The sequence below is a fragment of the Notolepis coatsorum genome, assembly GCF_963971535.1.
Source record: "Notolepis coatsorum genome assembly, chromosome: 11".
Classification (NCBI taxonomy): Eukaryota; Metazoa; Chordata; class Actinopteri; order Aulopiformes; family Paralepididae; genus Notolepis; species Notolepis coatsorum.
Genome location: NC_140175.1, coordinates 110,821,125 through 110,848,890, shown reverse-complemented (window position 1 = coordinate 110,848,890; position 27,766 = coordinate 110,821,125). Strand labels below are relative to the sequence as shown.

Here is a 27,766-nt window from a genome sequence, read left to right as displayed (position 1 = left end):
GCACTGAAACTGCCCTCACTAAAATAATCAGTGACCTCAGGCTAAACTCTGACGAGAATAAGATCTCCATCCTTATCCTACTAGATCTCAGTGCAGCATTTGATACAATCGATCACGATATTCTAATCGATCGTCTTGAAAACCATGTCGGTTTCTCAGAACATGTGCTAGGCTGGTTTAAAACATACATCAGAGGGAGGAAATTCTATGTTAAACTAGGAGATCACATGTCTGATATATACGACAACAACTATGGAGTTGCACAAGGGAGTTGCTTAGATCCTTTACTCTTCTCCCTTTACATGTTACCGCTAGGTGATATCATATCTGCTGAACCAAATGATACAGCGATTAGCTCCATTACAGACTGCTTACTGGCAATAAATAAATGGATGAGTAAGAACTTACTGAAACTAAACGAGAACAAAACTGAAATTCTAATTATCGGCCCCAAAACTAAAAAAGAAACATTAATAAAGAACCTGGGAGGACTAACCCCATGGATCAAATCTGAGGTCACTAGTCTCGGGGGTTATCATAGATTCAGAACTGAACTTCAATTCTCATATTAGCAAAGTGACAAACATCGTTCTTCCATCTCAGAAATATAGCAAAAGTACGACCATTTATTAATCAGAACGATGCTGAGAAGCTAATTCATGCATTCATATCTAGCCGGTTAGACTACTGTAATGCACTTTTCACAGGTCTCCCTAAGAAAACCACAGAGAAGCTTCAGCTAATCCAAAACTCTGCAGCCCGACTGCCTATTCTCAGTCCTTGCCCCACAATGGTGGAATGAACTACCCACCCCAGTTAGGACAGCCGAATCACGTCCAATCTTTCGCCGTCGACTAAAGACGCACTTCTTCAACCATTATCTGAATAAAAAAAAAAAAAAAAAAAAAAAAAAAAAAAAAATCTAACCCTAACTAACCGTACTGTCATGCACTTGTCCTAATAAACTAACCTACACTGTAGCACTCAACACTTTGATGAACATTGTTGCTCAGCTGATAGAGTTGTGCCCTTCCTGATGGCTTGTCGTACAGAACTTGTAAGTCGCTTTGGATAAAAGCGTCAGCTAAATGACTAAATGTAAATGTAAATGTAAATGTAACTAGAACCAAAAGGAGAGAGCACATTAGTCCAGTCTTAGCTGCTTTACACTGGCTTCCTGTAACATTTAGAATTGACTTTAAGGTCCTTCTCCTTACATACAAAGCTCTAAATGGACAGGGACCTAGCTACATCGCCAACACTCTAATAAATTACACACCAGCAAGAACACTGCGATCATCAGCTGCTGGACTACTAGAGGCTCCCAGAAACGGTCAAAAGAGGATCGGTAATGCAGCCTTTATCAACTATGCCCCAAAACTGTGGAACAAACTACCCCAAAACATCAAGAGAAGCCAACTCGCTAGACATCTTTAAAAGACATATCTTTGCTCAGGCATTTCACTGTGGGGTAATGCAGGCAAATATCTGAAGATAGATATCTGCTACCACCTAGTGGCAAGGGGAAATATTATTATAGAAACATCAGGGATATCCTGACACACATTTTACTTACCTGCACTATTCTTACCCTGCCTACTTTTATACACTGCCTATCAAATTCATGTGTCGGTTATCACACTTTTTACTTCTTACTGATGACTATTTTTATTATTTGTATTACTGAATCAAACTGTAAACAGAGAGCCTATTGGGATGCTAGATCCTAATGTGAAACACTGATGTACCATACCTTGCTATATTCTTACCCTACCTACTTTCATACACTTCCAATGAAATTCATATGTCGGTTCTATGATGTTGGAGTGATGCTCTGTTGTGAGGAGAAGATGACTTTTGACCTAAATCTAGCAAAGTTGTTTACCATTCCAGTTAGGTACATCGTGAACCTCACCGCCTAGCCAAGGTTGATTCTCCTAACTGGGCCATTTTCATCTGATTGAACAATCTTATCACACTTTTTACTGTAACCTTGCTATTTACATTTTTAATTTTTATGCTCGCTTATGCCTGTATTTTTTACTGTTGTATGTCCGTTCTATTTTATAATTTTTAGACTATTTTTAAACTTAATCATTTTAAACTATTTTATTAATTGTATTACTGAATAGAGAGCCTATTAGGATGCTAGATCCTAATGTGAAACACTGTGATTTACCATACCTTACTATGCTCGCTCATGCCTGTATTTTTTTTACTGTTGTGAAGCACTTTGAACTGCAACCTCTGTATGAAAAGTGCTATACAAATAAAGTTATTATTATTATTATTGACAGACACAACCATTCCACCAGACATGCTTCTGCACGAGGTTTTACACTTCCAAAAGTGAGGTTGAATGCAATGAAGCGAACTGTCATGTTCCGTGGTATGCAGGAATGGAACTCTCTTCCCAGACATGTTAAGCAGGAGAATAGTAAATGTTGTTTAAAAATCGTGGTAAAACAAAATTTTCAACCAAAAAAATTGACATTCCCTAATAGTGTCATGTACCAAGGTCTAATGACCACATAGAATAGAAACTTTCAAAGCAAGGTCCCGGCAGATAGTAAAACAACACAAACGCGCTTTCAAAAGGTAAATTATATTTATTATCTGTGGCAGGAATTCAAACCTCCACCTGTAATATGAATATATAACAAAGGGAAAAAACAACCCACAAACAATTAACAAACGGGGAGAAGGGTAAGGGGAGAACACACAAGATAATTATAATTAAGTTGAGCACCAAAGCACTCAGTGTCGCAGGACACCAGCCAACTAGGTTGGCACTGGGAACCACCCAGCCATCAAACAATACAGATATATATACTTCCACTTAAGAAGTGGCAAATGGCTCTGAGGCCCACAACAACAGTATATATTCTTACTTAGGTGTGGCAAAAATAGGCAGAAGGCCCAATACATATATATATATATTAACACATTCCACACAGGTGGCAAGTGGCACTGAGGCCACAATATACATATATATATACACTTACCTGGTATACAACACAAATACAATGCCTACCAGGTAAATGGTGTGAACAACATGAACACACAATAAATCAGTCCCACACAACAGTGGACAGTGTTATAATAACGGTTCCACACAAACAACAGTGGACAGTGTTAAAATAACCATTCCACACAAACAGTGGTAAACAATGGCAACCTCCAACTCTATGGTCACTGGCAAATGACTCCATGAGGCGCCCGGACGTGTGTGTGCTGTCAGATATTTGTCCACCCGTCCCTCTTGAGGTGATTGCCATCAGCTGTCACCCATTAGGCAATCAGCACTCTTCAGTGTAGGGACGGGCGGGCGGCACCTGACAGAGAAAAAGAGACAGCATTAGCTATCATGCACACACACACACACGTCACATCCAAAACATAACATATTTACATATACTAACCTGATGTTCAGATGGTGTCATAAATACAGTAATAATGGTAATGACCAACCCACGTACGTCACAGATAGTGTGTACGTAAATTAAAATGTATCTGTCTGATAAAGAGATGGGTATATATAGATGAAAAGGTATGTGTCTGATAGGGATATATTATTAAAAGATTGTATAATTGGCTGATATGAACATAGATAATGTATGTAAAAGCTAAATAGTATATTATGCTGTATTGTATTATGAATTAATTATGAGTAGGTATTATTGTATTGTATTAGGAATTCATAAGGTGTATAATATATTGTTTTGTATTATGAATTTGATTAGGGTTTTTATTTATTGTTTTAATTGTCTGTATGACATGTGAATGTTGTGAGTGTATAAGTCTGTAACTGTATTTTACGTGTTATGGACCCCAGGAAGAATAGCCCCAGCACTGCTGTGGCTAATGGGGATCCAAATAAACGGCATACAAACATACTGAATATAGCATATACATAATAATAATATCAATGTCCCAAGTGCAGTAGTGCTAGTGCAATAAATAGTACAGTGACAGACAGTCCAGTTGAGTTAATGGATGGAGGGGGGTGTTTGCTTGCAATGGATGGAATAGTGTATAGTGCAGCAAATGCAAGTCCGGTTCACAGTTATTGTTGTAATGTGGGAGCAGTGTTGGGAAAGTTCACTTTCTACATGAACTAGTTCAGTTCACAGTTCAAAATTTTTAAAATGAACTAGTTCAGTTCATAGTTCATAATTCAAGATGTTGAACTAAAGTTCATGGTTTCAAAAATGAACTAATTTAGTTCTTTTTAGTTCTTTTAAAAAAGAAATTTATTATAGATTTTTCACGTACAGTTACTTACATTACAAAAACACACATTGGGACAAGGGGGGGGGGGTCCTCCAGTTCATCTCTATGCCATCATCCACACCATAAGCAAGCACTCACATGTAGACATACATATATTTATTTTTTCCTATCCTAGGTCTGTCCATACAATGGGGCACTGGGCCTTTAGAAGGATCCGATACATTTCAGCAGGAAAATAGTCTAATAGTGGGGCCCACACCTCCTGAAAGGAAGCGTTATTGCCTCTATGCATTGCACAGTGTCTTTCATGGGGTAGCACACCGAAGATCTCTCTATACCACATTTGTAAAAATGGAGGCTTATCCTTAATCCAGTTTATCAGAATGCATTTCCGGGCTGAAAGTAGAAGTTTATCAAATAGTTTGAATTGTAAACTCTTTTAAATGCATACGCCGACGTGACGTCTAGAGGTAGAGTCTGACTCCGACTGAGCGAGTGCTGCTGCTGCTGCAGCTCTCGGCTTCTGCGGCTCTGCGCGCAGATTCCTGTTCCACTGCTTGTTGTGAGGAGGAGTCTGATGACGTGGCAGGGGGTGACAGGCTGGTTGCCAGATCGGGTGGTTTTACGCATAATTTTTAAGCCTGTTTACAGTGTTTTAACAGAGTTTTCGGCTGAAATTCATTATGAAATATGGCACATCTTTGAACGCCGTTATAATAGAGTGCTGAGAATGAACGCACTTTTGAACTCCGTTACACAGGGCTGAGAATGAACGCGTTCTCAATTACGTTCATTTAGCGGATATACAGTACGTTCAGTTCAAGTTCGCCCAAAATACGAACGCGTTCATGAACGATCGTTCATTGAACGCGTTCAGGTACATCACTGTGTGGGAGTTATGTCTCCGGGGGTTGGGGATGGGTGCGAGGGGGGAAAGTTGATTGTTGAGGTGTTGGATATTTGTGGTGTTGGCCTCTTATTTCTGTCCGGGTCAGTATGGTATTTTTGGTGTCCTCCTCTAAACCCACGGAGAGGACATTTTCCCACAGATTCAGATTATTTTATTATCACAGTAAACGACAATACACAATGGGTTTTGTTACAAAGGATCAGATTAAACCGAATATATATATTTATTTATTGATATATATTGCATAGTATTTGTATATCGTTTGATATCCCTTGTATATTCCTTGTACATATACACGGAATATCCCTTTAGTCCAGCCCATAATATTCCATTCTCCTATTGGACAGTGGTCCACCGGCGCCAGGGACCGGCCCCCGGAGCCAAGTTCAAAGTCACCGACACGACATGTCTGTACTTGCCCCGGCCCCTGCCCAGGGATACGGCGACAGAAATGAGAGTGGCACTATTTGTGCACCGTGCGTATAAATACGGCGCAGGTGAATGTAGAAGACCCTTAGCCCCTTACCTCCGTACCCTTCGTCCTTTTAGTATGTTACCCACTAAGTGAAGCCTCACCCACGATACAACGTGCGGTGAAGTATGGCCTGTTTGGCCTCAGAATAGAGCATCGAGACCGCGTGCGAATTAGTAACTGAATTGTCAGAGTTTGGCGCTATACCGTCGAGTGCGACATATTTCTATTGAGTCTTTAATAGTCTATTTGTGTATAGTGTATCGTGCGGTTAGAATTCTATAGTGACCAGCATCTCCAACGCTTTCTCGTATTAGCTAGAGTTCTTATCCAGGCTGGGCCGACCGCATGGCGCTTTCACCCGAGGAGACCTAGGCGAGAACCGTATGGACATGTACACTGGATTAATCTACCCGACGACTACATAGCCCTTTGCGGCTGGAATATATTTGCTTTGGTCCTATGATTTATGGAGCGGATAATCGCCGACGCCTGCACGTGTTGGATTTACCCCGAGAGGAGTCAAGTCGAGTCGGCGCTCAGAGAGCCTGAGGCCGCCTAGCTTTCTTCACTGTAGAGCTACAGTCTACAAGAGAACCAAGCTGTATTCGTCTGTGGATCAAGAGACTACTGCACCGGCTTCTGTACCTGAAGTCTCCCTAGTCATCGTTGACCAGACGTCCTACTACCGACAGATCTTCTACCCCCCTGCTGGCTTACAACCAGTGGGAACCCTTTCCAGTATCTCCCGCTATTACTAGTGTACCATAGATATAATTCCCTAAGATTCAGTTTGTATAATTACCTCCTGCGTAACCAGAGAATGGACATTCGTTATTGATTTGCCTACGCATACTCCTTTGCCTTACAAGTGCATTCAAAGAATAATGTAAAGTATCCTATGTACCTTTTGCTCCATTAAATACTTGATTAATACCTTTTGACTGGAACCGATTTCATTGTGGGAAGTGTTCATCATATTCATATATCGTGTACTGTATGGCCAGTAATTAAAGTACATAAAGCGGTAGTGGTTTAATGATACCATACTTATCAATACAGTCAGGGAATTGTACCCCTCAGTTACAGGTTTAATAAACTTGTGACAACACTGGTGACACTGGACATTTTACAAGATGACACTCGATACTGCATCTGTGGAGCTTTAACGTTATGCGGCTACATTGATCTGTCAGTCTACGTCTGTAAGGTATCCATAGTATCCATTTGTTGGACAGACAAAGTTGACGTTGGGTTCTAATTTAAAAATAAACCAACGACCGTAATACCTTCCGTAAATGTTCTATCCGTTCATTGAAGGATCAATGTATCTTCAGCCTTGGATCTTCAGATCTTCCTTTTACTTTGAACAACAGGAATGCTCACACATATCTAGCGATGAGCCCGCCGAATCCCAATATGAATTTGCGAAAGCATGGATAATAAGATGGACACAGATATTGTTATTACACGGATATTAATATTGGCAGACACTTTCAGTTTATAATGTTGTCTGATTTAAGTATTGAAAACACGCTTAGTCATTTAACAAATGTAGAGTTTTATTTTTTGTTTTTTGGTGAATGTGGGCACTGATGTGCGAAGATTAACTAAATGGGTTTTATTTCTATAAAGAAAAGACAAGCGTACAACTAATGTACTCTGTAGATTCCTGAACACAGAGTTTAATTTTAAACCTTTTATTTAAACTCGCACACCTACGCGGCCGCACCGGGCTCGCCTCCCGCTCCCGGTGACATTGGTCGCATGTCTTCCCCGCCTCTTCTCCCGTTCATCCTCTCCTCCTCTGTCGGTAATTTCTGACCATGAAAAAGCAATAAATGCTAAAAAATAAACCTTAAACTGAGGTTCCCCTCATGTACAGTCACATCAAGTGTTCATACAGAAATAAGCAAAGAAAAAACATAAAATCACACAGCATATAAAATCATAACCAGACAACAAGGAGAGGCAAAAGTAAGGATGGGTCCACTGACTCATTGTTATACAGGGGGGGGAAAGACTTGTTCAATCAATTATCTAAAACATGTACAACTTGATCAACAAAGGTTGGAGATCAAGGTTTTAAACTCTGCAACAGAGGAGAGAATCTCAAGCTTTAAGGACCGTTGGAGTTCATTCCATGAGCTTGAGGGGCATCGTAGCAAAATGCAGATTTACACCCATACCTCCCATGGCAAGCTCCTGACTTGTTCTCTCTCTTCTGCCCTTGCTTGCTTTCGTGTGTGTGTGTCTGCTGTGTGTGTGTGCTGTGTGTGTCTGTGCTGTGTGTGTCTGTGCTGTGTGTGTGTTTAAATATATATATTTTTTTAATCCCAATAACCATCTCAGACCAACCCATAACCCTAACTGAATCATTGCTCGGCACCCACATAGCAATAAACTCAAATGGGACATTAACACCACTGCCATCATCAAAAAGGCCCAGCAGCGCCTGTACTTCCTCAGGCAACTGAGGAAGTACAGAGTCCAACAACGCCTGCTGGTCCAATTCTACACCGCCATAATCCAAAGCATCCTCACCTCATCCATCACAGTCTGGTACGGTTCCACTGACAAACACACCAAACACAAACGCATCACCAAGACAGCCTCCAAAATTATTGGCTGCCCCCTCCCCTCTCTGGACTCTATCTACACCTCACACACAGTCACCCGCTCTGGTAAAATAGTCAGCGACCCCTCTCACCCAGCACACCACTTATTCCAGCGCATGCCCTCAGGTCGCTACAGGTCCATTTGAACCAGACACACACGCTTCACAAACAGTTTTTCCCCCACAGCTGTCCGAACACTGAACACCCTGCCCCCCCCCCCCCTGCACAGACGGGCAAGCCGTCACTGACTGACACTGTTACATGTGACTGTCCTGTATAGGGCTGAACGATTAATCGATTTTAAATCAAAATCGCGATTTAAAATGATGCAATTAGCAAATCGCAAAAAAAATTATTGCAATTTTTTTATTTATTATTATTATTATCATTTTTATTTAACCAGGAAGTCTCATTGAGATACAAGATATCCTTTGCAAGTTGTTGTTATTGTTGTGTTGTGAAGTTTAGACTTCAGAGAGGGAGAGTAAAGTACAGAAAAAAAGGTACCGTTGGGTACCGGTATCGATTCCCAGGTAAAAAGAAAAATGTTCAGGCTCTGTGTCCCGAACGCGTCTAGTTTTTTACCAACCAGTTCCGCGTTCTGCGATCTGATTGGCCACTGACGTTTCTGGTGCGATCTGATTGGCCACTGACGTTTCTGGTCATGTGACATGTGCGCCCAATCGCGTGACTCCTGTGTCTTTGCCCATTTCCGCCTCAAACAGCCTGCAAACTACCTAACGCCTAGTTTATCACTGGTTAAGCTTAGGCGACTCTTTCGAAGTTGGTTAAGGTTAGAGTTTGGAATCAGGGCAGGTGTTCTATCGCCCTGCTCTAAGACAAACTCTAACCTCAACCAACTTCGAAAGAGTGCCTAAGCTTAACCGGTGATAGAAACAGGCGTCACACGATTGGGCGCACATGTCACACGACCAGAAACGTCAGTGGCCAATCAGATCGCAGAACGCGAATGCGGAACTGGGTTGGTAAAAAACTAGACGCGTCCTGCGTCCCGAACAGACCCACCGCGTAGGCCAGATGCAAGCCGCATTTTACAATAAACATCTGTGGGGCTGCTTAAAAAATAATAATTATAATCGCAAATTTTATCGCAATCGCAATATCTGTCAGAAAAATCGCAATTCGATTATTTCCCAAAATCGTGCAGCCCGACTCCTGTATGTATTTATTGTGGGAAGTGGGAGGGGGGCGTTTGATGTCTGATGTCCCAGTGCTTTTAACAAACTGTACCGCAAACAATTACCACCAACCATCGTTGTGTGGCATTAAAGTATCGTGTGTGTGTGTGTGTAGCTGTACCCAGACGACTCCTCTCCAGAGAGCATGGAATTCAGGCTGAAGGCCAAGTCTCTTCTTCACTTGGCGGCTCGAACGCTCACCGCGCTCGGGGTCCCCTTCTGGCTCAGCAGCGGAACATGCCTGGGTCTGTGCACACACACACACACACACATGTGCATTTATACACACACACACACACACACACACACACACACGTGCATTTATACACACACACACACGTGCATTTATACACACACACACACACGCACACACACACACGTGCATTTATACACACACGCAGTCGCACACACACACACACGCACACGTGCATTTATACACACGCACACATGTGCATTTATACATGCACACACACACACGCATGCATTTATACACACACGCACACACGTGCATTTATACACACACGCACACACACACACACGCACACGTGCATTCATACACACACACACATTTATACACACACACATGCATTTATACACACACACACACACACACACACACACACATGCATTTATACACACACACACATGTGCATTTATACACACACACACATGTGCATTTATACACACACACACATGTGCATTTATACACACACACGCACATGTGCATTTATACACACACACACATGTGCATTTATACACACACACACACACGCACACGTGCATTTATACACACACTCGCATTTATACACACACACACACATGCATTTATACACACATGCACACACACACACGCACATGTGTATTTATACACACACACGCACGCACACACACTTAACGGTCAATATGTAATTGTTACAACCTTTTTCATTAATTACTTACTCTACTTTATTAGATATAGCAAATAATTTACTTTCTCTCTGAACTTTCTTTCTCTCTCTGCTTCTCTCTTACTCTGCCTCTGTCTCTCTTTCTCTCCCCCCTCTCTCCCTCTTCTCTCTGCATCTCTCTTACTCTGCCTCTGTCTCTCTTTCTCTCCCTCCTCTCTCTCTCCCTCTTCTCTCTGCATCTCTCTTACTCTGCCTCTGTCTCTCTTTCTCTCCCCCCCTCTCTCTGCATCTCTCTTACTCTGCCTCTGTCTCTCTTTCTCTCCCCCCTCACTCTTTCTCTCTCTCTCTCACTCTGCATCTCCTTTCATGTTTCTCTCTTACTCTGCCTCTATGTATCTCTTTCTCTCTCTGTCTCTGTCTCTGTCTCTCTCTCTCTCTGTCTCCCTCTACAGGTTGGTTCAGACAGTGTGGTATTATTCCCTACAGTAAAGACGTGGATCTTGGTATCTTCATCAAAGACTACAGACCGGATATAATCACTGCCTTCCACAACGCTGGACTCCCACTCAAGCACAAGTTTGGAAAGGTGTGAAACATGACTGCAAACTGTGTGAATAACTTATAGTAAGGTGTGAAACATGACTGTAAACCAGGGGTCTCAAACTCGCGGGCCAATTGCGGCCCGCTGGATGATATTTTGCGGCCCCCTACTTGACATCAAAGTTTAGTGTTAGTGCGGCCCGCGCGCAACTTTTTGCAGAGTCGTTGCGTGGGTTGGACGTTTTATTTATTTGATCACTTGTAGGCTATCATAGCGCAGGCTCATGACAGCAACGTTACGTTAGTGACTTGGTTGAAACGTGATTCCGGAGTGATGCCAAGTAAAGTGGAAGGAAAATATATCCTGTCACCCAGTGCGTATATGGCAGGCATCCTCAAAATTCTCTGCTATCTCCTCTGCAAGCACTGCTCCACTGTCTGTGTCTGTCTACTCTGGTCCAATCACATTCAGCGTCAAGTCAGCGTTTCCCCCCCCCCACCCACAGTCTGCGAATCAGAGGCAGAGTAGGGCGGGTCTTCACGGAATGCGTGTCGTCTCTTTCAACGGTTCGAGTCAGAGCGAGAGTTGACAGCGCATCTACAGGTAGTCTAATCTGCAGGTACTGTAGCTAATCACCTCGTTCCAAGTTTTATCTCCGTGAGATAAATGTAGCTAGTAGCCTAGTTTCGCCAGCAGGCAGCTAGTCGAAAAATGTGACATGTTCAAAGATGGCCAGTAAAAGAAAAGTCGACCGTGAAAATCGCTGCAATTCAAAGGTGAATGGACTGGAAATTTGCGTGCATCCTCCCAGCACCAAACCAATGTGCCTAATATGCCAAGAAACGGTAGCTCTTGTGAAGAGTGGCAATTTGAAACGCCACTACGAAACAAAACAGTTATTTTGATGCAACCTTTCCTCAAAATTCAGTGCTAAGAACCACAAAAATAAATGGAATGAAATCATCATATCAAGCTGCAAGCAGAATTATTGTTAAATCTATGTCACAACGAGAAAAAGCAACCAAGTCCTCACTCAGTGGCATCACATGGGTGTTGGCTAAACACAAGAAGCCATTCTCTGATGCATAAATAATAAAATAATGTATGACTGAAGTGATGGAGACCATGTTTGAAGGCAAACAAAAGCAAATCCCCCTCAGATAGCACAGCAACCAGAATAACTGAAATACTGGCTGGTGATTTGATTAAACAGCTTTGTGATAGAATAAAAAAAAATGCACAGTGTATTTCCATAGCTGTGGATGAGTCCACTGACACCACTGAGAAGCCTATGTTCTGAAGAACCGTTAATGTTCTGAAGAACTGTTCATGTTCTGAAATGTTATTGCTAAAGATTGAGAAGATTGGATCAGTTGTACTTTTTTTTGGAATACTTGAAACCCCTTTTTTGTGGAATATTTGATGCGGCCCAGCCTCACCCAGACTCTACCTCCAGCGGCCCCCAGGTAAATTACAGTTTGAGACCCCTGCTGTAAACTGTGAATAACCTATATTGTAAGGTGTGAATAACCCATCATACTGACAAAGGCATAGCTGATTTTGTTCTGTATATATTTTTTTTAACCAGGACCCAATTTTTCCGTTGTGTGGGTCTAAATTAATAATAGAGCCATGTTTGTAACTGGTCCGGTATGGAGGGACTTCACTTCAGCCGGCAGGCACAAAACGGGCCGGCAAAGTAATCACAATGTAATCACAAAGTAATCCCAAAGTAATACCAAAGTAATCACAATGTAATCACAATGTAATCACAAAGTAATCACAATGTAATCACAAAGTAATCCCAATGTAATCACAAAGTAATCTCAAAGTAATCACAAAGTAATCCCAATGTAATCACAAAGTAATCCCAATCCCAATGTAATCACAAAGTAATCCCAATGTAATCACAAAGTAATCCCAATGTAATCACATGGAGCAAACATGCACGTCAAGTAGGCCTGTCCCCGACTAAGGATTTGTATAGTCGACTTTGATTGGCCACATTCTTTTTTGTGGTGGGAGGGTCATTCCACTTGGGCTGTGGGGGTGCTTAATGTCTGAAGGAGTCGACTGAAGGCTTCTTGTCCTCTGCGAAAGCATGCAATTGGTCCACCAGATGGATACATCTTGATATGTCTAGTGTGTGAAATCCTCTTTCAGTGCCTCTGTGCCCGTTTTCTTAGGCAGTTAACCTCGCTGGTATGTGCGCCATTAGCGTTAGCCGCACTTCTAGGCCTCTTTGCTTTTGGAAAGAATGAAAAAATATATATAATATCTAATCTTTGTTTTTTTTTGCATTCGACTAAGAGGTTGGCAGTCGACTATGGCTCCTTTCGATCCATTAGTCGATTATTCTACTAGTCGGGGTCAGCCCTAACGTCAAGTATGTCCACTGAAAGAGCTTTTTTTTAAGTTATAAGTGTCTTGACAACATTCTGTAAAGAACCGCTACAGAGATGGACCTTTGTGTTCACGCTTCTTCCAGTCTCTGTTTATCCATTTCATTATTTGCAGGAATTTTTTCTGTTTTACAAAAAGAAGTCACAATTGGGAAATACATCGATATGGATATTTTATAATCAATCAGTCATGACTCTGTTTATATTTTGTACATATTACTGGCTTGTTGAGTGATTGTTTTTGCCGTTATACTTCCCAGCTTTTGTGTATACTGATGCCAGATCAACACACTAAGTGTAGCTAATAACATTACCTCCACTCTGTCTGCAGCAGGTGAATGAATGAATGAAAACTTTATTTAACAGATTGCAGAATGAGTACAGTACAGTACAGCTCAATACACACAATTGTTAAGGGGATGCAGACCAGAGAGAGACTTTCATCTTGTTTACATCAGGTTCCCCCATTTTCAATTCATAGTGACATTTATGGCATGCACAACATACATGACATTTATGGCATAGGGACATACATGACATACATGACCTACAGGTATATAGTACTGTATAGTACTGTTACATAATTAGGTCTCTCCACTCTGTCCGCAGCAGGTCTCTTTCTTTAGGAAAGGGTCTTTGGTGTAGGGTTTCTTCTCTTGGACTGACAGAGTGTTTTCATCTCATGTGTCATAACTAGCCACACTTGCAGCGTGTCCCTGTCCGACAAAGCTAGTGTGTGAAAACTGGGTCAACATTTTCTTCGTACAATTTGGATATGTACAAACACACAAACCATTGTTTTACATCTTTTTAGATAACGCAACACTTTCTGTATTCCATCAAGACAAACGAATATTCCTCATCAACTCCATTGCTGCTGTACAACTCGCTCCTCATTGTCCCGAGTGCATGTCAGAGATGACACTAACGCTATGTAACAAACCGTTAGGTTATGGCTATAACCAAGTTCTGTTAGTTAGGGGTGACGCTTGGCATCACACTGCACTTCCTCGCGTACGTGCACGCGCACTGAATAAATTCCACAAATGTACCTTTAATACCAGTATTAGTCTGACCACACCCCTCATCAGCTTACCTTCATAAGCAGGTGTGTGGTCACTAGAGCTGCCGCGATAACCGCATTACCGCGGTATCGCTGTTGCATCACGCTCACCGCAGAGTTAGGCTGAATACCGCGTCACCGCTGTTTTTTATCATAATAATAAAGTTGGCTTGCGGCTTGCGGCTCTGCAGATATACCCTACTCTGTTCCAAGCGACCCTATTGGTCCAGCCTGGCTCTGCGGCTCTGCAGATACCCCCTACTCGACGCGTCACACTTTGTAGCCTCTGAACGAAAACAGAACGCCGCGCCGCCATCTTTACTGCCTCGCTAAGGATGCATTTCATTCAGGATTTGTTTGCGACAGAACCAAGTGCAATAAACAAAAAAGAATGGATTCACTGTGTATTCTGCCTTATTTATTGATGAAACAAAACCGACATCAACCCAATTTACCACCGAGCGGAGAGTTTAGTGTCGCAACAAGATCGCTGATGTGTTAAGTTTGTTGTTGTTATTAGCCTAATACTACAGTCAGCCGATATACACGAGAGGTAACAACGTTAAACCCGGGTTTGCTTGGTAGAATACACAATGAGAGGTAACGTTAGCTTTGGCAGAATAGACGCAACGAGAGTCTGGTTAATGTTGTTATTGATTGATTGATTGAAACTGTGTTAAACTCTGGCTTGCTGCAAGCCCTCCGACATCTATGCCCACGGAGCTTTCAGTGTACACAAGCGAGCGGCGGCGGCCCCGCCTGCATCCCCATTCCCCAAACGGAGTAGTACCTGGCTGCAGTGGAAAAGGAACGAAGTACCAGGTGCCTAAAGCGGGTCGAGTCGAGTAGGTACTATGCAGTGGAAAAGCGCCATTAGACTAGAGGCAGGCTATAAGAGTAGACTACTAAAAAAAAAAAAAATGCATTCAAACTTTTTTTTTTTTTGTGCGCACTGTGCGGTAATTACCGCGGCGGTAGGAAATATTTCGCAAATTCGTGCGGTAAGGAAAATATCAATACCGCGGCAGCTCTAGTGGTCACCTGCTCTCCTCCTTCCCAAGCTTTCACCACAAGGTGAGGTCAAGGGCTGCAGCGGCCGTCTGATGCCAAGCGTCACCCCTAACTAACAGAACGTTCTGTTTCGTTAAGGGGCTCTGCTTGGCATCACACTGCACAAGGGAAGGCCAAGCGGAGCCGCTGGCTGACAAATACACCCCGCTGACAGCCCCCCAAAACCATCAGAACAGGGAGGGCCGAGCCCCCCCGACCCCCCCTAATGGAGGGTATCCCCCCTATTAGGGGCTTCACGGGAAGGCGACGGACCCGACCGTGCGAAGAGGCACTCAAGCAACTCAACGCACAGGGTGAGCAGACCGTGGCTTGACCCCACGACTACACACACGCACAACCCGCATGCCACCCGGGAACGAACGGAGGAACAACCTCGTTACTGCCCCCAGAATCACGGGGTCAAGGGCAAACCCAACCCCGTGGCAAGGCCGTAGCAGCGGAGCGCGAAGGAAGACCCAGACCCACCAAAAGGACTGGACTCCCTGGAACGGGGGCCCGGAGAAGTCCATGATGCCAGCATCAAGACCCCACCAGGTGGGCACGTAGTGCCCCGCCCCCCACATCGCCAGCGTATTCGGACAAAGGCCCCTCAGTTACTGCACCTGGTATTCCCAGGCGGTATCCCAACCAAGTACTAACCAGGCCAGAACCTGCTTAGCTTCCGAGATCGGACGAGATCGGGCGTGTTCAGGTCGGTATGGCCGTAAGCCGAGCGGGCCCTGTCCCCCCAATAGTACACCGCCTGGCACACTGACCCTGCAGAACAGGCAGTCAGCATGGCCGTAAGCACACAAAAAAGGTTAACCAACGGAAGCAGGCAGCGCATCGGGGAAAAACCAGGCAACGGGCTGTTAACCCTAGCCTGGAGACTGCGGACGAGACAGGCGCCAGAGGGGACAGCTGAACACAGCTGCCCCGGCGGAAGGGGCGTATGCTGGCGTTGTTGCATGACCAAGCCTCCATTTAAAACCCCCACCCAGAGGGGTTGAGGCAGAGAAGGCTGACACAATTGGCAGACGTCATGAACGTGCAGGGGCACCCTCAACCGGTGAATCCGGGAGTTGACACTGCTCCAACACACCAGGGAATCAACCACCTCGGTGTTACCCAATGCGGTGGTTGTTCCTATAACCCCTCAAGAAAAAACTCAAACACACCTGCGGGTATACACCGGCTATACCGCAGTACAAGTGTCTCAGTTTCCAAAAAAGGGTTAACCCAGGCCTACGGGTCGACGAACATTACCTCGGACCGGGCCTGGCGATACGGGAAGCACAGGGTCACCAGAGGAGGTCAAAGACCACCCCCAACAGGCCCCTCTTCGCCATGCGTGAGAGAGGAGCGAAAAATAATGGAGAACCAGCCCCTAAGCACACCGTACTTGGTATTCCCAGGCGGTCTCCCAACCAAGTACTAACCAGGACCAACCTGTGTAGCGGCCGAGATCCGACGAGATCGAGCGTGTACAGGTTGGCATGGCCGTAAGCCATTACGACAGTGCTGAGTAAAAACGTACCCAACCAGGGTCTCCATAGCGCTTAACCCTGTGACACCCGGACCGACCTGGCATTTTCCCCCCTGAAAAAAGCCCAAGTCCCTCAGGGTACCAGAACAGCAGATCTGCATCCCCGGCGGACAACGGGTTCAACTGATCCGGTCCAGCGTGACCAGAACCAGTGCCGTGCCCTAACCACGCCGACATGCCAACTCCAGGAGAAAGGGCAGATATGCGTGTCGATCTTAACATGAAAAAGAAGGCGCCACCCAGACGTTCGGCCGAAACCGCGCCTGGTGGCCCACCCCAAGGGCGTGAGACCCCTCTACATATGTTCAGATCCATTCCGTCATCATCCCCCAGACATGAACGAGAATCCGTCGAAAAACCAACCCAGGTCGTGGGACTTGGTCGTCGGAAGAGGAAAAACCCCCATCTCAGTTGCTTTATAAAAACGCTGTTTCAACCACAAGCAACCAAGGCGTGCCAGTCAGTCGCCTGTTTACAGCGAGCTAGCACTATACGTGCGTCGGGACACACCCCCATCAATGAACAGGCTATTCAGACCGGTCATTGAATCCCCAAGGCGCCCAGGGGAACGACAAGAGGGGTGTGACACTCCCTAACTCCAACACTTCTGGAATAGAAAAGAAGGAAGCATCAACAGTATGTATCCCAGTCTACACAGCCAGGGGTAAAAATTGTTCACATTTTTACATCCCACCACCCTCCCATAGGAAGGAGACGGGGATCCCCAGAGAGACTTCCCACGCGAGCTGTACAGATTGAAAAGAATATATTGCACCTTGAGCCATGCAAAAAATTGGTTTTAGGGCTCTCCGGGGAAGAGGCACTGAACCCATACACACTCAATAATCGAATTGAATCGAATACATATACAATAGAATAGGACCCTTCTAGAGGGTCCACTCACTTTGACAATCTGAGGAGGAAGGCTCTGTACTCCGATGGAGGCTCCCTCACATGGAAGAAGGAGTCCGAACTCACAGAAGGCCCGAATAGGCGCTTGGTGAGGAGGAGCCCTGACCACCCCCCTGAAACAGATCCATCACATGGACCTGAACAGCACACGGAAGTCCTACCAACAGAGACACGCACGGTGACGTACTCTATGGCGGGGGAATTCCTGCGGTGCACACGCCCAATATACCAGGCCGTGGGACCAGGAAGCGTGTAGCTTTATGCCAAGCAAGCAGTGCAAAAATTTACCGTAGTGGCGTGCAGTAATGCGCCTTTCATTTTCCGCCGCCCAGCGCCCAGGTCGCGTGGAAATAGGCTGTCTATTGCCATTCTCTTTGACAAACTCTAACCTTAACCAGCTCCTTAACAACGCCTAAACTTAACCGTTCTAACCTTAACCAACTCCGAAACAATGCCTAACCTTAACCTTAACCTTAACCATGCCTAACCTTAACCATAGAAATTATATTGCCATTCTCTTTGACAAACTCTAACCTTAACCAGCTCCTTAACAGCGCCTAAACTTAACCGTTCTAACCTTAACCAACTCCGAAACAATGCCTAACCTTAACCTTAACCTTAACCATGCCTAACCTTAACCGGCGAAAGAATACACGTTAAAAAAAAATCACGTTAAAAAATATTTTTGATGGGGGGGCGGAGCTGAGCGATCATGGAGTAGACGTGTTTCACATGAGCTCCCTTCTACCGTGCTGAATATACGTTTCTCCCCATTAGTCTTTATTTTATTTTTATTTGTTTTTTATCTGTTTGCTAGGTCGTCATGTTTAGTATACATTCATCAACTTTTTTCGACTTTCTACGATGGCGGGGGTGGAAACCAGAGCCATGAAAGAATTAGGCACGACACCGGCGCCGCCGAGCATGGCCGCACCGTCTCCCGCTGTCGGGGAGTTAAGCGAAGCTGTGCTCTTGGTCATGACCAAGCTACACGCAGACTCTGAGACACGCATCGATGAAGCACAGAAGAAAGTACACGCAGACTCTGAGGCACGCATCGCTGAAGCACAGAAGAAAGTGTTGGCGGATTTCTGTATCAGCCTCCGTCGTGAGATATCAGAAGAAATACGGCTGGCGGTAGTCCCGCTGACAGACAAGATGGAGACGATTCACGCTGCCTCATCGGCTAATGCTAACGAACTAGCCATGCTAACGACGGAGGTATCATCACAGTGTGAGAAGATGGCGGGTCTTGAATCCGCCCTGCTGGCTAGGCAGGCTGAAGTCAACAAACTACAGTCGGCGATGGAGGAGATGCAGTCCCGGGATAGACGCCACAACGTCAGGATTGTTGGAGTACCGGAGACCAGCGGTGAAGGCCGTCTCTCTGAGACCATGCCCGAACTGCTGCAGAAGATACTAGGGACGGACGTCCTCCCCTCGCCTCCTATCTGTGAGTCGGCCTACAGAGCGGGCAGGTTTTCTCCCGGCGTGAACAAAGAACCGAGGCCCATCATAGTCAAGCTGAACAGACTCCAACAGAGAGAAATCATCATGCGGTCGGCTCGTACCAGAAGGGGTACTCTGAGGCTTGGCGATCACAAAGTGGCCATTTTCGAGGACTTTACACCGGAGGTTCAAGCTCAGAGAGCCGAGTACAAGGTGGTCCTGACTAAGCTATGGAAACTAGGCCTGAGGCCCACGTTATTCGCTCCCGCGAAACTATCTGTGTTGGAGAAGGTCGGTGGTCAGCGTTTGTTTTGGTCGTTGGCTAAAGCGAAGGAATATCTCGCGGAGACACCCGAGTCTGTTGCTTGATATCTATGGAGGGTGAGTGACTTGGCGGTTTGGGCCTATATACATTGATTAGGTCGACTATTCACAAACACTTGCTGTCATGCCCAGACATGCTAACTGTCCTCTGCCCATCCAACTAGCGGGGCTTCCCAATGACTTCTGTTACTTGCTAAAGCTGACCTCATGGTCGTACTTGTGTATCGCCTCTTTGGAAGCTAACGAGCTAGCTGAACAATGTACATAGTAGGCTAACGTGCTATCCGGATTCGTCACTAGCTTACGCGCTAGCCTCGGGCTAGCCAGCGGGCTTCGACTATGGTCTGCGCCGAGACATTCGAGACCCGTTAATGGTTACGTATTTTGGTCGCTGTTGCTGTTCAAAGGGACATTGGTTTGCACAGTTCAAGAGTGACCGAGTCCCTAACTAACTTCTGGTATGCTTTTTATTTTTATATCCAGGTTGTTTTGAGCTTTGGTGATCCAAAGTAGATGCCAAGGTCGGTTGAATATGCATATACAATATTTGATAACAGGTTGGGTCGGGTATGGCTTGCACTTCATGGCTATATGGTTATATGGCTTGCACTCTAGCCATTACCCTCTTTTCCTTTCTTTTTTCTTTCCTATTGTCGCAGTTTTTATGTCATCTATATGCGCGATTTAAATGTGATCCGGTTCTACCTTGGACTAACTGCTGACTCGCCTTAATTTTGTTTTGAATTTTCCGTGAGGCACTTATGCTATAACGTTGATACATTAATATGCAGACTCCAAGGTAGATGGTTACAGGTTGATGCTGAGTAATTATATAATAATTATTGTCGCTGTTTTAATGGCATTTGAATGAGCAATTTAACTGTGATCCGATCCTACCTTGGACTAACTGCTCCGACCGATATCTTTATTGAAACAATGTATGATGACAGGTGGTGTCAGGTGTTGCCTATTACCATCCCCGGATTGATTAATGAATGATTGTGTTTAATTCTATTCTTACATAGGTTAGGTCCATTCAGCCGTTGTGCCTGATCAGAGGGACGGCTAAAGGGGTGCACTTTGACCATAACCTTTTTTTTTCCCCTTCCTCCTTTTTTTTGTCATTGTTTAATTGACACTGTTCACACAATTTTGCACAATTAACCTGTGACCCGAACCTGCCTTAGACTATCGGCTGGGATGCTTTAATTTAATTTTGTTTTGAATTTTCCTATACCTTTTTGGGCTATAACAATGTGATGTTGAAGCGCAGATTCGGAAATAGAGGGCTGCAGGTTGATGCGGAGTTAGTTATTATTTAATAATGGCTATTTTTACCATTATGGTTGTCTCATGTTGGGGCCAGGGCTCAGGTGGGTTTCGACCGATATCTTTATTGAATTTTATTTTATTATTATTTGTGTTTATTGGACTAGTGGGGGTTTACTCAGGGGTTTATCTAGAGGGGGGTGGGAGTGGGAAGCGTCTTATTGATCCATGTCTCTAGTGGGAAGTGATAGGAAGATGACCATCCTCAGTGGATGGGGCATAGGGTGGGGATTGGAGAGTGGGTATAGAGGAACTTATAGTAGGACGGGTGGGTTAGGGTGTAGAGTAGAAGGAGGGGGGGCTGTAGCTGGGGTGGTATTTTTATGTGTTCTATGTACTGTTGTCTTATATATGTGTAAGTGTTCCTCCTCTGAACTCCTGGGATTGACCGTCCGGGCCCGCCGGGATCGGCACCTCTGTACTCAGCCTGGCTGCACGGGTATGTTCTCTACGCACTTATACAAGCTCGACCATGGCTAAATTGAATATTTTAATTTGGAACGCAGGAGGGCTTAACGCCCCACACAAGCGTGCCAGTGTCCTTTGGCTATTGAAGAGGAGAAATATTGACCTTGCTCTCCTTAGTGAGACGCATTTAATGGTAGGTGACGTGTCAAGACTGGCAAATCGGCAATATCACGTTATCTCCTCATCCTCAGCCGATGATAAGACGAAAGGAGTAGTCATAGTTACAAGACGTAACCTTGATATCAAAATCTTGGATGTATGGTCGGACACGGAGGGAAGGATTACTATAGCAAAAGTTGAATTCTTGCATAGGAAGATGGCTATAATAGCATTGTATGCTCCTAACACATTTGATTCAGCGTTCTATAATACAATCACGAAGAATATGTTGGAACTTAATGGATACGCTCTCATTGTGGGTGGCGATTTTAATGCGTGCTGGGATGCGGAGATGGATAGGTCCGGGCCCTCTGAAACGAGCGACCAGAAACGGGCCTCTAAGGCCCTCAGGATGTGGGCCAAAGACACGGGGCTCACAGACCTCTGGCGCTTATGCAACCCCACCCTCAGAGATTACTCTCACCTGTCAGCCAGACACAAAAGCTTCTCTCGAATTGACTATGCATTCGCGTCCCCTAATATGTTTGATAGTTTCGATGTCTCATTGGTTCCCTTGGCTCTCTCAGACCACAAGGGGATTTTCCTTACGGCAACCTTTGGCAGGCTCTCCGCAAGAGCTCCCAGATGGCGTTTTAATTCGACCTTGCTAAAGAACGATGACTTCTGTTCTGAGTTCAGGAGTAAACTAGCTGAATTTTTGCAGATCAACGTTGGCACGGTAGAAGACCCTAGGGTCCTGTGGAACGCATTGAAAGGATTCATCAGGGGTCATGTCACACTATTTGCCTCCAATTTGCGAAAATCCCGGTCAAAAAAGCTAGAAGGACTGGAATCATTATATGCAGACCTATACGCATCCCTGCAAAATGACTATAATGAACGACTAAACACACAACGTAAGATAGTCAAAAAAGAAATAAACTCCATACTTAAACAACAGTCTGAGTTCTTAATACATAGGACAAGACAAAATTACTATTTTCACGGCTCCAGACCTAGCCATCTATTGGCAATGAAAATACGCTCAAATGATCATTTCTCAGATATCCCCTCGATTAGGACGAGCCAGGGTGCAGTCACTACTGATTCGAAAAAGATCAATGACACTTTTAAAGAGTTTTACTCACAGTTATATAGCTCAGAGGGTAATCTGGATGACTCTAGATTTGAATCGTTCATTGGCGGGCTTGAGATACCCCACATTTCTGAGGAAGAGGCCAAGGAACTAGGGAGACCGATTACTCTCGTAGAATTGAGGGAGACTATTGTTGAAATGCAGAGGGGTAAGGCGCCAGGCTGGGATGGTATTCCACCCGAAGTGTATTTAGCTTTCTGGGACCAACTGGGTCCATTGATGCTCGATATGATCAATTACGCTATCGAACAAGGGGAGTTCTCAAGAGATGTCAATATGGCGTTGATTTCTTTACTTCTCAAGAAGGACAAAGATCCCAATGATTGTGGTAGCTATAGACCCTTGAGTCTTCTCGGGGCCGATTTAAAGGTGTTTGCCAAGGTGCTGGCCCGTCGCCTGCAGAGATTTATGTCTGTATTGGTACACTGCGATCAAACTGGTTTTATCCCGGGGCGTCTGGCTGCAGATAATCTTAGGAGGCTGTTGCATGTAATCGATAACAGTAAAGACAATACAACTCCATCCACAGTTCTGTCTTTGGATGCCATGAAGGCGTTTGACAGACTTGAGTGGTCATACCTGTGGAAGGTACTTGAGGTCATGGGTCTTGGAAAGAGTTTTATTCATATGATTAAAGTCCTGTATGCCTCGCCGTCTGCGATGATACTGACTGGCAAAAACTGTTCCACACTCTTTCCAGTCTCCAGATCTTCTAGACAGGGTTGCCCTCTGAGCCCGGGACTGTTCGCGCTTTCCCTCGAACCTTTGGCTCAATTTATTAGGCAATCGGAGGACATCGTCCCCATAATGGTCAACAATACTCCACACAAAATTGCTCTCTATGCGGATGACCTGCTGATTTTCATGGACGACCCCTCCCGGTCGGCCACAAAATTATTGAGGATAATCGACGACTTTGGTAAATTGTCAGGTTTTAAGATTAACTGGAACAAATCAGCCTGCCTACCTCTTAATGAACTGGCCAAGGCGGTACGACTACCAGCTGATATCCCCATAGTAGAACATTTTAAATACCTGGGCATAGAGATATTCCCCACGCTGAACCAAACTACTAAGTACAACTTCACGGGTACTTATGATAAAATACGCCAGGATCTAGACAGGTGGTCGTCCCTTCCTAACTCCTTACAAGCCCGGGCTTCCATAATCAAAATGAACATCCTGCCTAGGATAAATTTTATTAGCTCAATGCTCCCCCTGCCCCCTCCAATAGACCACTGGCGCAAGGTACAATCGATGGTATCTAAGTTTGTCTGGAATAACAAACGCCCGAGAATCAAAAGGGCTACTACTCAACGTAGGAAACAAGATGGGGGCCTCGCAATCCCTGATTTTAAACTTTATTTCTGGTCCTTTTCACTGAGACCTCTGATGTGCTGGCTAGATCCTGTAGAGGCTGTATCGTGGCGCTCCTTAGAAGCGGCGGCGGTGTCTCCGCTAAGATTGCAGGATGTAGTGTACTCCACTGTCTCTATTTCGAAATGCCGGCTGAGGTATGGACCGATCATAACTCACGTGATCCAAACGTGGCGTAATGTACAGAGGTCGTGTGGGGTTAAATGCCCTTGGCACCTGGACTCTCCAATTTTTAATAACCAGCAATTACTTGTTGGGCACAAGCCGGTTAATATTCCTCAATGGCAAAGGAGGGGAGTGCATACTCTCGAGGATATTTATGATAAGAACGGCCTCCGTGCGTTTCAGGACTTAAGAGAATTTTATGATCTTCCCGGCGAGTCCTTCTTTCTTTACCTTCAACTAAGGTCAGCGCTGAGGGCGCATGGCGTGCCGTGGGCTCAAGCTTTGCAACCACACCCCTTCCTCAGGCTAATAGTGGACAGGACGACCTCCAGAGGGTTTGTCTCAGACTTTTATACGCTCTTAATTCAATCCACGTATAAAAATTTATCATTGGATACAATCTGGCGTGTGGATATCCCGGAGTTGGACCCCGAGTTTGACTGGGATGATGTTTGGGCAAATGTGGCATTATCTTCCCGCAACCCCAATCACCAGCAAATTAATTTTAATTATATTCATAGGACCTATCTTACACCTAGGAAGCTATTTGCTATGGGACTGATAACCGACTCTCGGTGCACTTTGTGCTCTCAAAAGGCCACTGGCACTTATATGCATATGTATTGGGATTGCCCACCAGTGGCCCGTTTCTGGAGGTCAATAACGGACAAACTTTCAGATCTGTGTGGCTTAACTATCCCATTCACAGCTGTTACGCTACTCCTGAACGATATAACGACACTACCCGCGTCCGTACAACTGAAAAGGGTTGTCCTAGCGGGCGTCACAGCAGCGAAGAAGCTTATAGCAATGAGATGGAAGGAGCCTGAGAAGCTGACAATGATCAACTGGTCCCTAACTCTATTGGATGTGATTTATCTTGAGATATCCACGGCTCGGGTGATTGGGGTAGGGCAGGCTGGTATTGACCTGTGGTTCGCAGCAGCTGAGAAGGTAAAGACCGCCGTGTGCGGCTGAGCGGGGTTGGGGCGCTTGATCGGGGGGGTCCGGCGGTCTCTGGGGAGGGGGAGGAGGAAATGTCTTGTCTGTCTTGGTTTTTGTCTTGTCCTTCTTAACTTTGGCTGGGGGGATTTTAGGGGGGGTTGGTATTTAGCTATTCTGCGCTATATGTCAATTCACATGCCATCTCCCCAAGGGACTAATATTGGCAGACTGATTGACCTGTCAACCAACTTGGAAGAGGAATTTCTTTCTTCTTACACTTTACCGTCTGCGAGTTTGGCAGTCTTGAACATGTGTAAGGGACCTAGGCTATCTACAGTAAATCTGCGACAACACTCTCATAAACAATCTTTTAAGTCACTCCACTTTGTAAAGGTGGGGAAAGGTTGCCATGTCTTGAAGACCCCTTTTTGTTATTGAAGTAGCCACCTATATTTGATAGGTTGGACGCTGTTTCTTTTTCTTTTCGTCTTATAATTTATTATTCTGTATTATTATTGTTTGTTATTCTCCTGTGAAGTTATGTTTTTTGTTACTGTGGTTATTGTGTTGTCCTGTTTCATGTAATTAATAATAAAAAAATTTGATCAAAAAAAAAAAAAAATATTTTTGATGGGATTCGAACTCGCCAGCAAACGAGCCATAGGATCCACAGCCATGTGGCCTTGCCAATTGAGCTATTGCTAGATACTGAATAAGGGGCGGTGACTTATATATATTGAGCTCCGCTCGTGTCGAACCAAGGCGGGATCTCATGCGCATGCGCGGGCACCTCGCGCGAGCACGCCGGCGCACGCACGCACCTGAGCGAGCACGCCGCCGCCGGTGCACGCACGGTAGCATTTGTCTGAAAAGAAGGGCGCTTTACCGCAGCGGCGTGCGGTGACGAATGCGGAAGCATTTTTGCACTGCTTGCTTGGCATTAAGGAAAACGCGACCAGGAACTCCCTCCCCCCCCCCCCCCCCGTAACGTGCCGAACCGCCACGTGACGGGAACCTTGAAGGACAGGGGGTGTACCCCTGACCGACAGAAACAAGGGGGAGAGGAAAGGTTACCAGTTCACCCCTTTACGACCCCACACCCATGATACGATGTAATGACAAAAAGAGAATATGACAGTCATAGTCAGCTCTATGAAGCGTTTGACAGCTCCACACAGCGCATGAGCTAACCTGCTATCTGATTTTTACTAAGGAAAAACACAGAATAGAGAGGGCTCTAAGAGCCCCGGTCCAACATACACATGTGCTTCTGTGGCCAGTCCAACCCAGTTGTAGGTCACATGACACACACAACCCATCATCACCTACAAAAAATGGCAAAAACACTCAACAGAGGAACGCCGTTTTTCACAATGAGAGAATACATCATTCTCGATTAGTATCGGCCGCAGGCCTTGCTAAGCACACACGACAGCGACCAAACCATTTTTTCTTTTAGGAAAATAAAGTTTCTCCAGCAGATTTAGCACAACCTCAGCAATCAAGCTAAGAGTTACATCGCATCCCTACCACACAAAAGACACAAATAGTGCACAAACATGTCTGATAGGAGGATGAAAAAGTCCCCAGGGAACCGGGGGGAAACACAATCCTCTTATTTTACCCTCAATACGGCCAGTTAAAAACAGGAAAACCTGTTAATATGTGAACACACTGTTCATTGTCATCACAGGCTGAGAAAAGAACATTCTTTCACTCACTTGTCACCAAGCATAGCTTCATAGGTTAGTTACCTTAGTTGTGAGTACACGGTACATATAAACACCATGATGTTTCTCACACAACAACCAGATCATTACATCCCGATTTGCACGGAGAAGCTAACTGCCAGTGACAAAAACAGCTCACACATAACCCGCGCCGTATCCCAAATGCATTGCAGCAACACACGTTTTGGGAAAAACATCGTTATTCACAATACATTTAGAAAAGTAAAACCAGAAAACGTGTTATAAGGTCTGGTCAAACCTGTTCCTACCCGGAACGTAGATCAGCGAAGTGCAGTCACAGACAGCGTAGGAACACAGCCGCTCCTGTGTTGTTCGAACTGGGCAGCGTCGCCGCTCCAACCCGCACTACAGTCCTTTGTTGATGCAACCTTGCCGTCCTGGCTCAGGGCAGGGTCGACGAAACATCCCCTGTCAAGGATGACGTCGTAGGATGACTGCTTCTGCTCGCGAGACGCCGAGCTAACGACGCACGCGATCAGAAGCGAGCTCACGGCGGCGCGCGAGAAGCTAAGCTACCCCGCGCCAGGCCATGGCCTATAGCAGCAAGCTAACGTTACCTAGCGATCACGACATGCCAGCACCGCAGCTAACAGCTGACTGGCTAACAGTAGGCCCAACCTGAGCAGGCCATGCAGCGATCCCAGCAGGCTAACGCAGCAGTTAACAGCTGACTGGCTAACCGTAAGCTAAGCAGCTATCAACTGAACCTGTAAACAATGACATAACACTCACCCAGACAGGCCGCCGTTCTGAACCTCTCCTCACTTTTTAAGAGAAAAGAGAAAACAAGATGTCAACACCGCTTCACAACGGTGATATTACCAACACCCGACGGAATCAGCACAATACCAACTGGCCTGTGTAGCTGAC

General features: G+C 45.2%; 1 protein-coding gene across 2 annotated transcripts in view; it reads left to right on the top strand.

Annotated features, from left to right (window-relative positions):
- fktn (fukutin) overlaps window positions 1-27,766 on the top strand; it is a 62,900-nt gene that overhangs the window by 23,286 nt on the left and 11,848 nt on the right. For both annotated transcript variants that reach the window (XM_084324317.1, XM_084324316.1), the window contains exons 7-8: window positions 9,548-9,677; window positions 10,772-10,905. In XM_084324317.1, coding sequence (XP_084180443.1) covers window positions 9,548-9,677; window positions 10,772-10,905 — 264 coding nt within the window. The remainder of the gene's footprint in view (window positions 1-9,547; window positions 9,678-10,771; window positions 10,906-27,766) is intronic.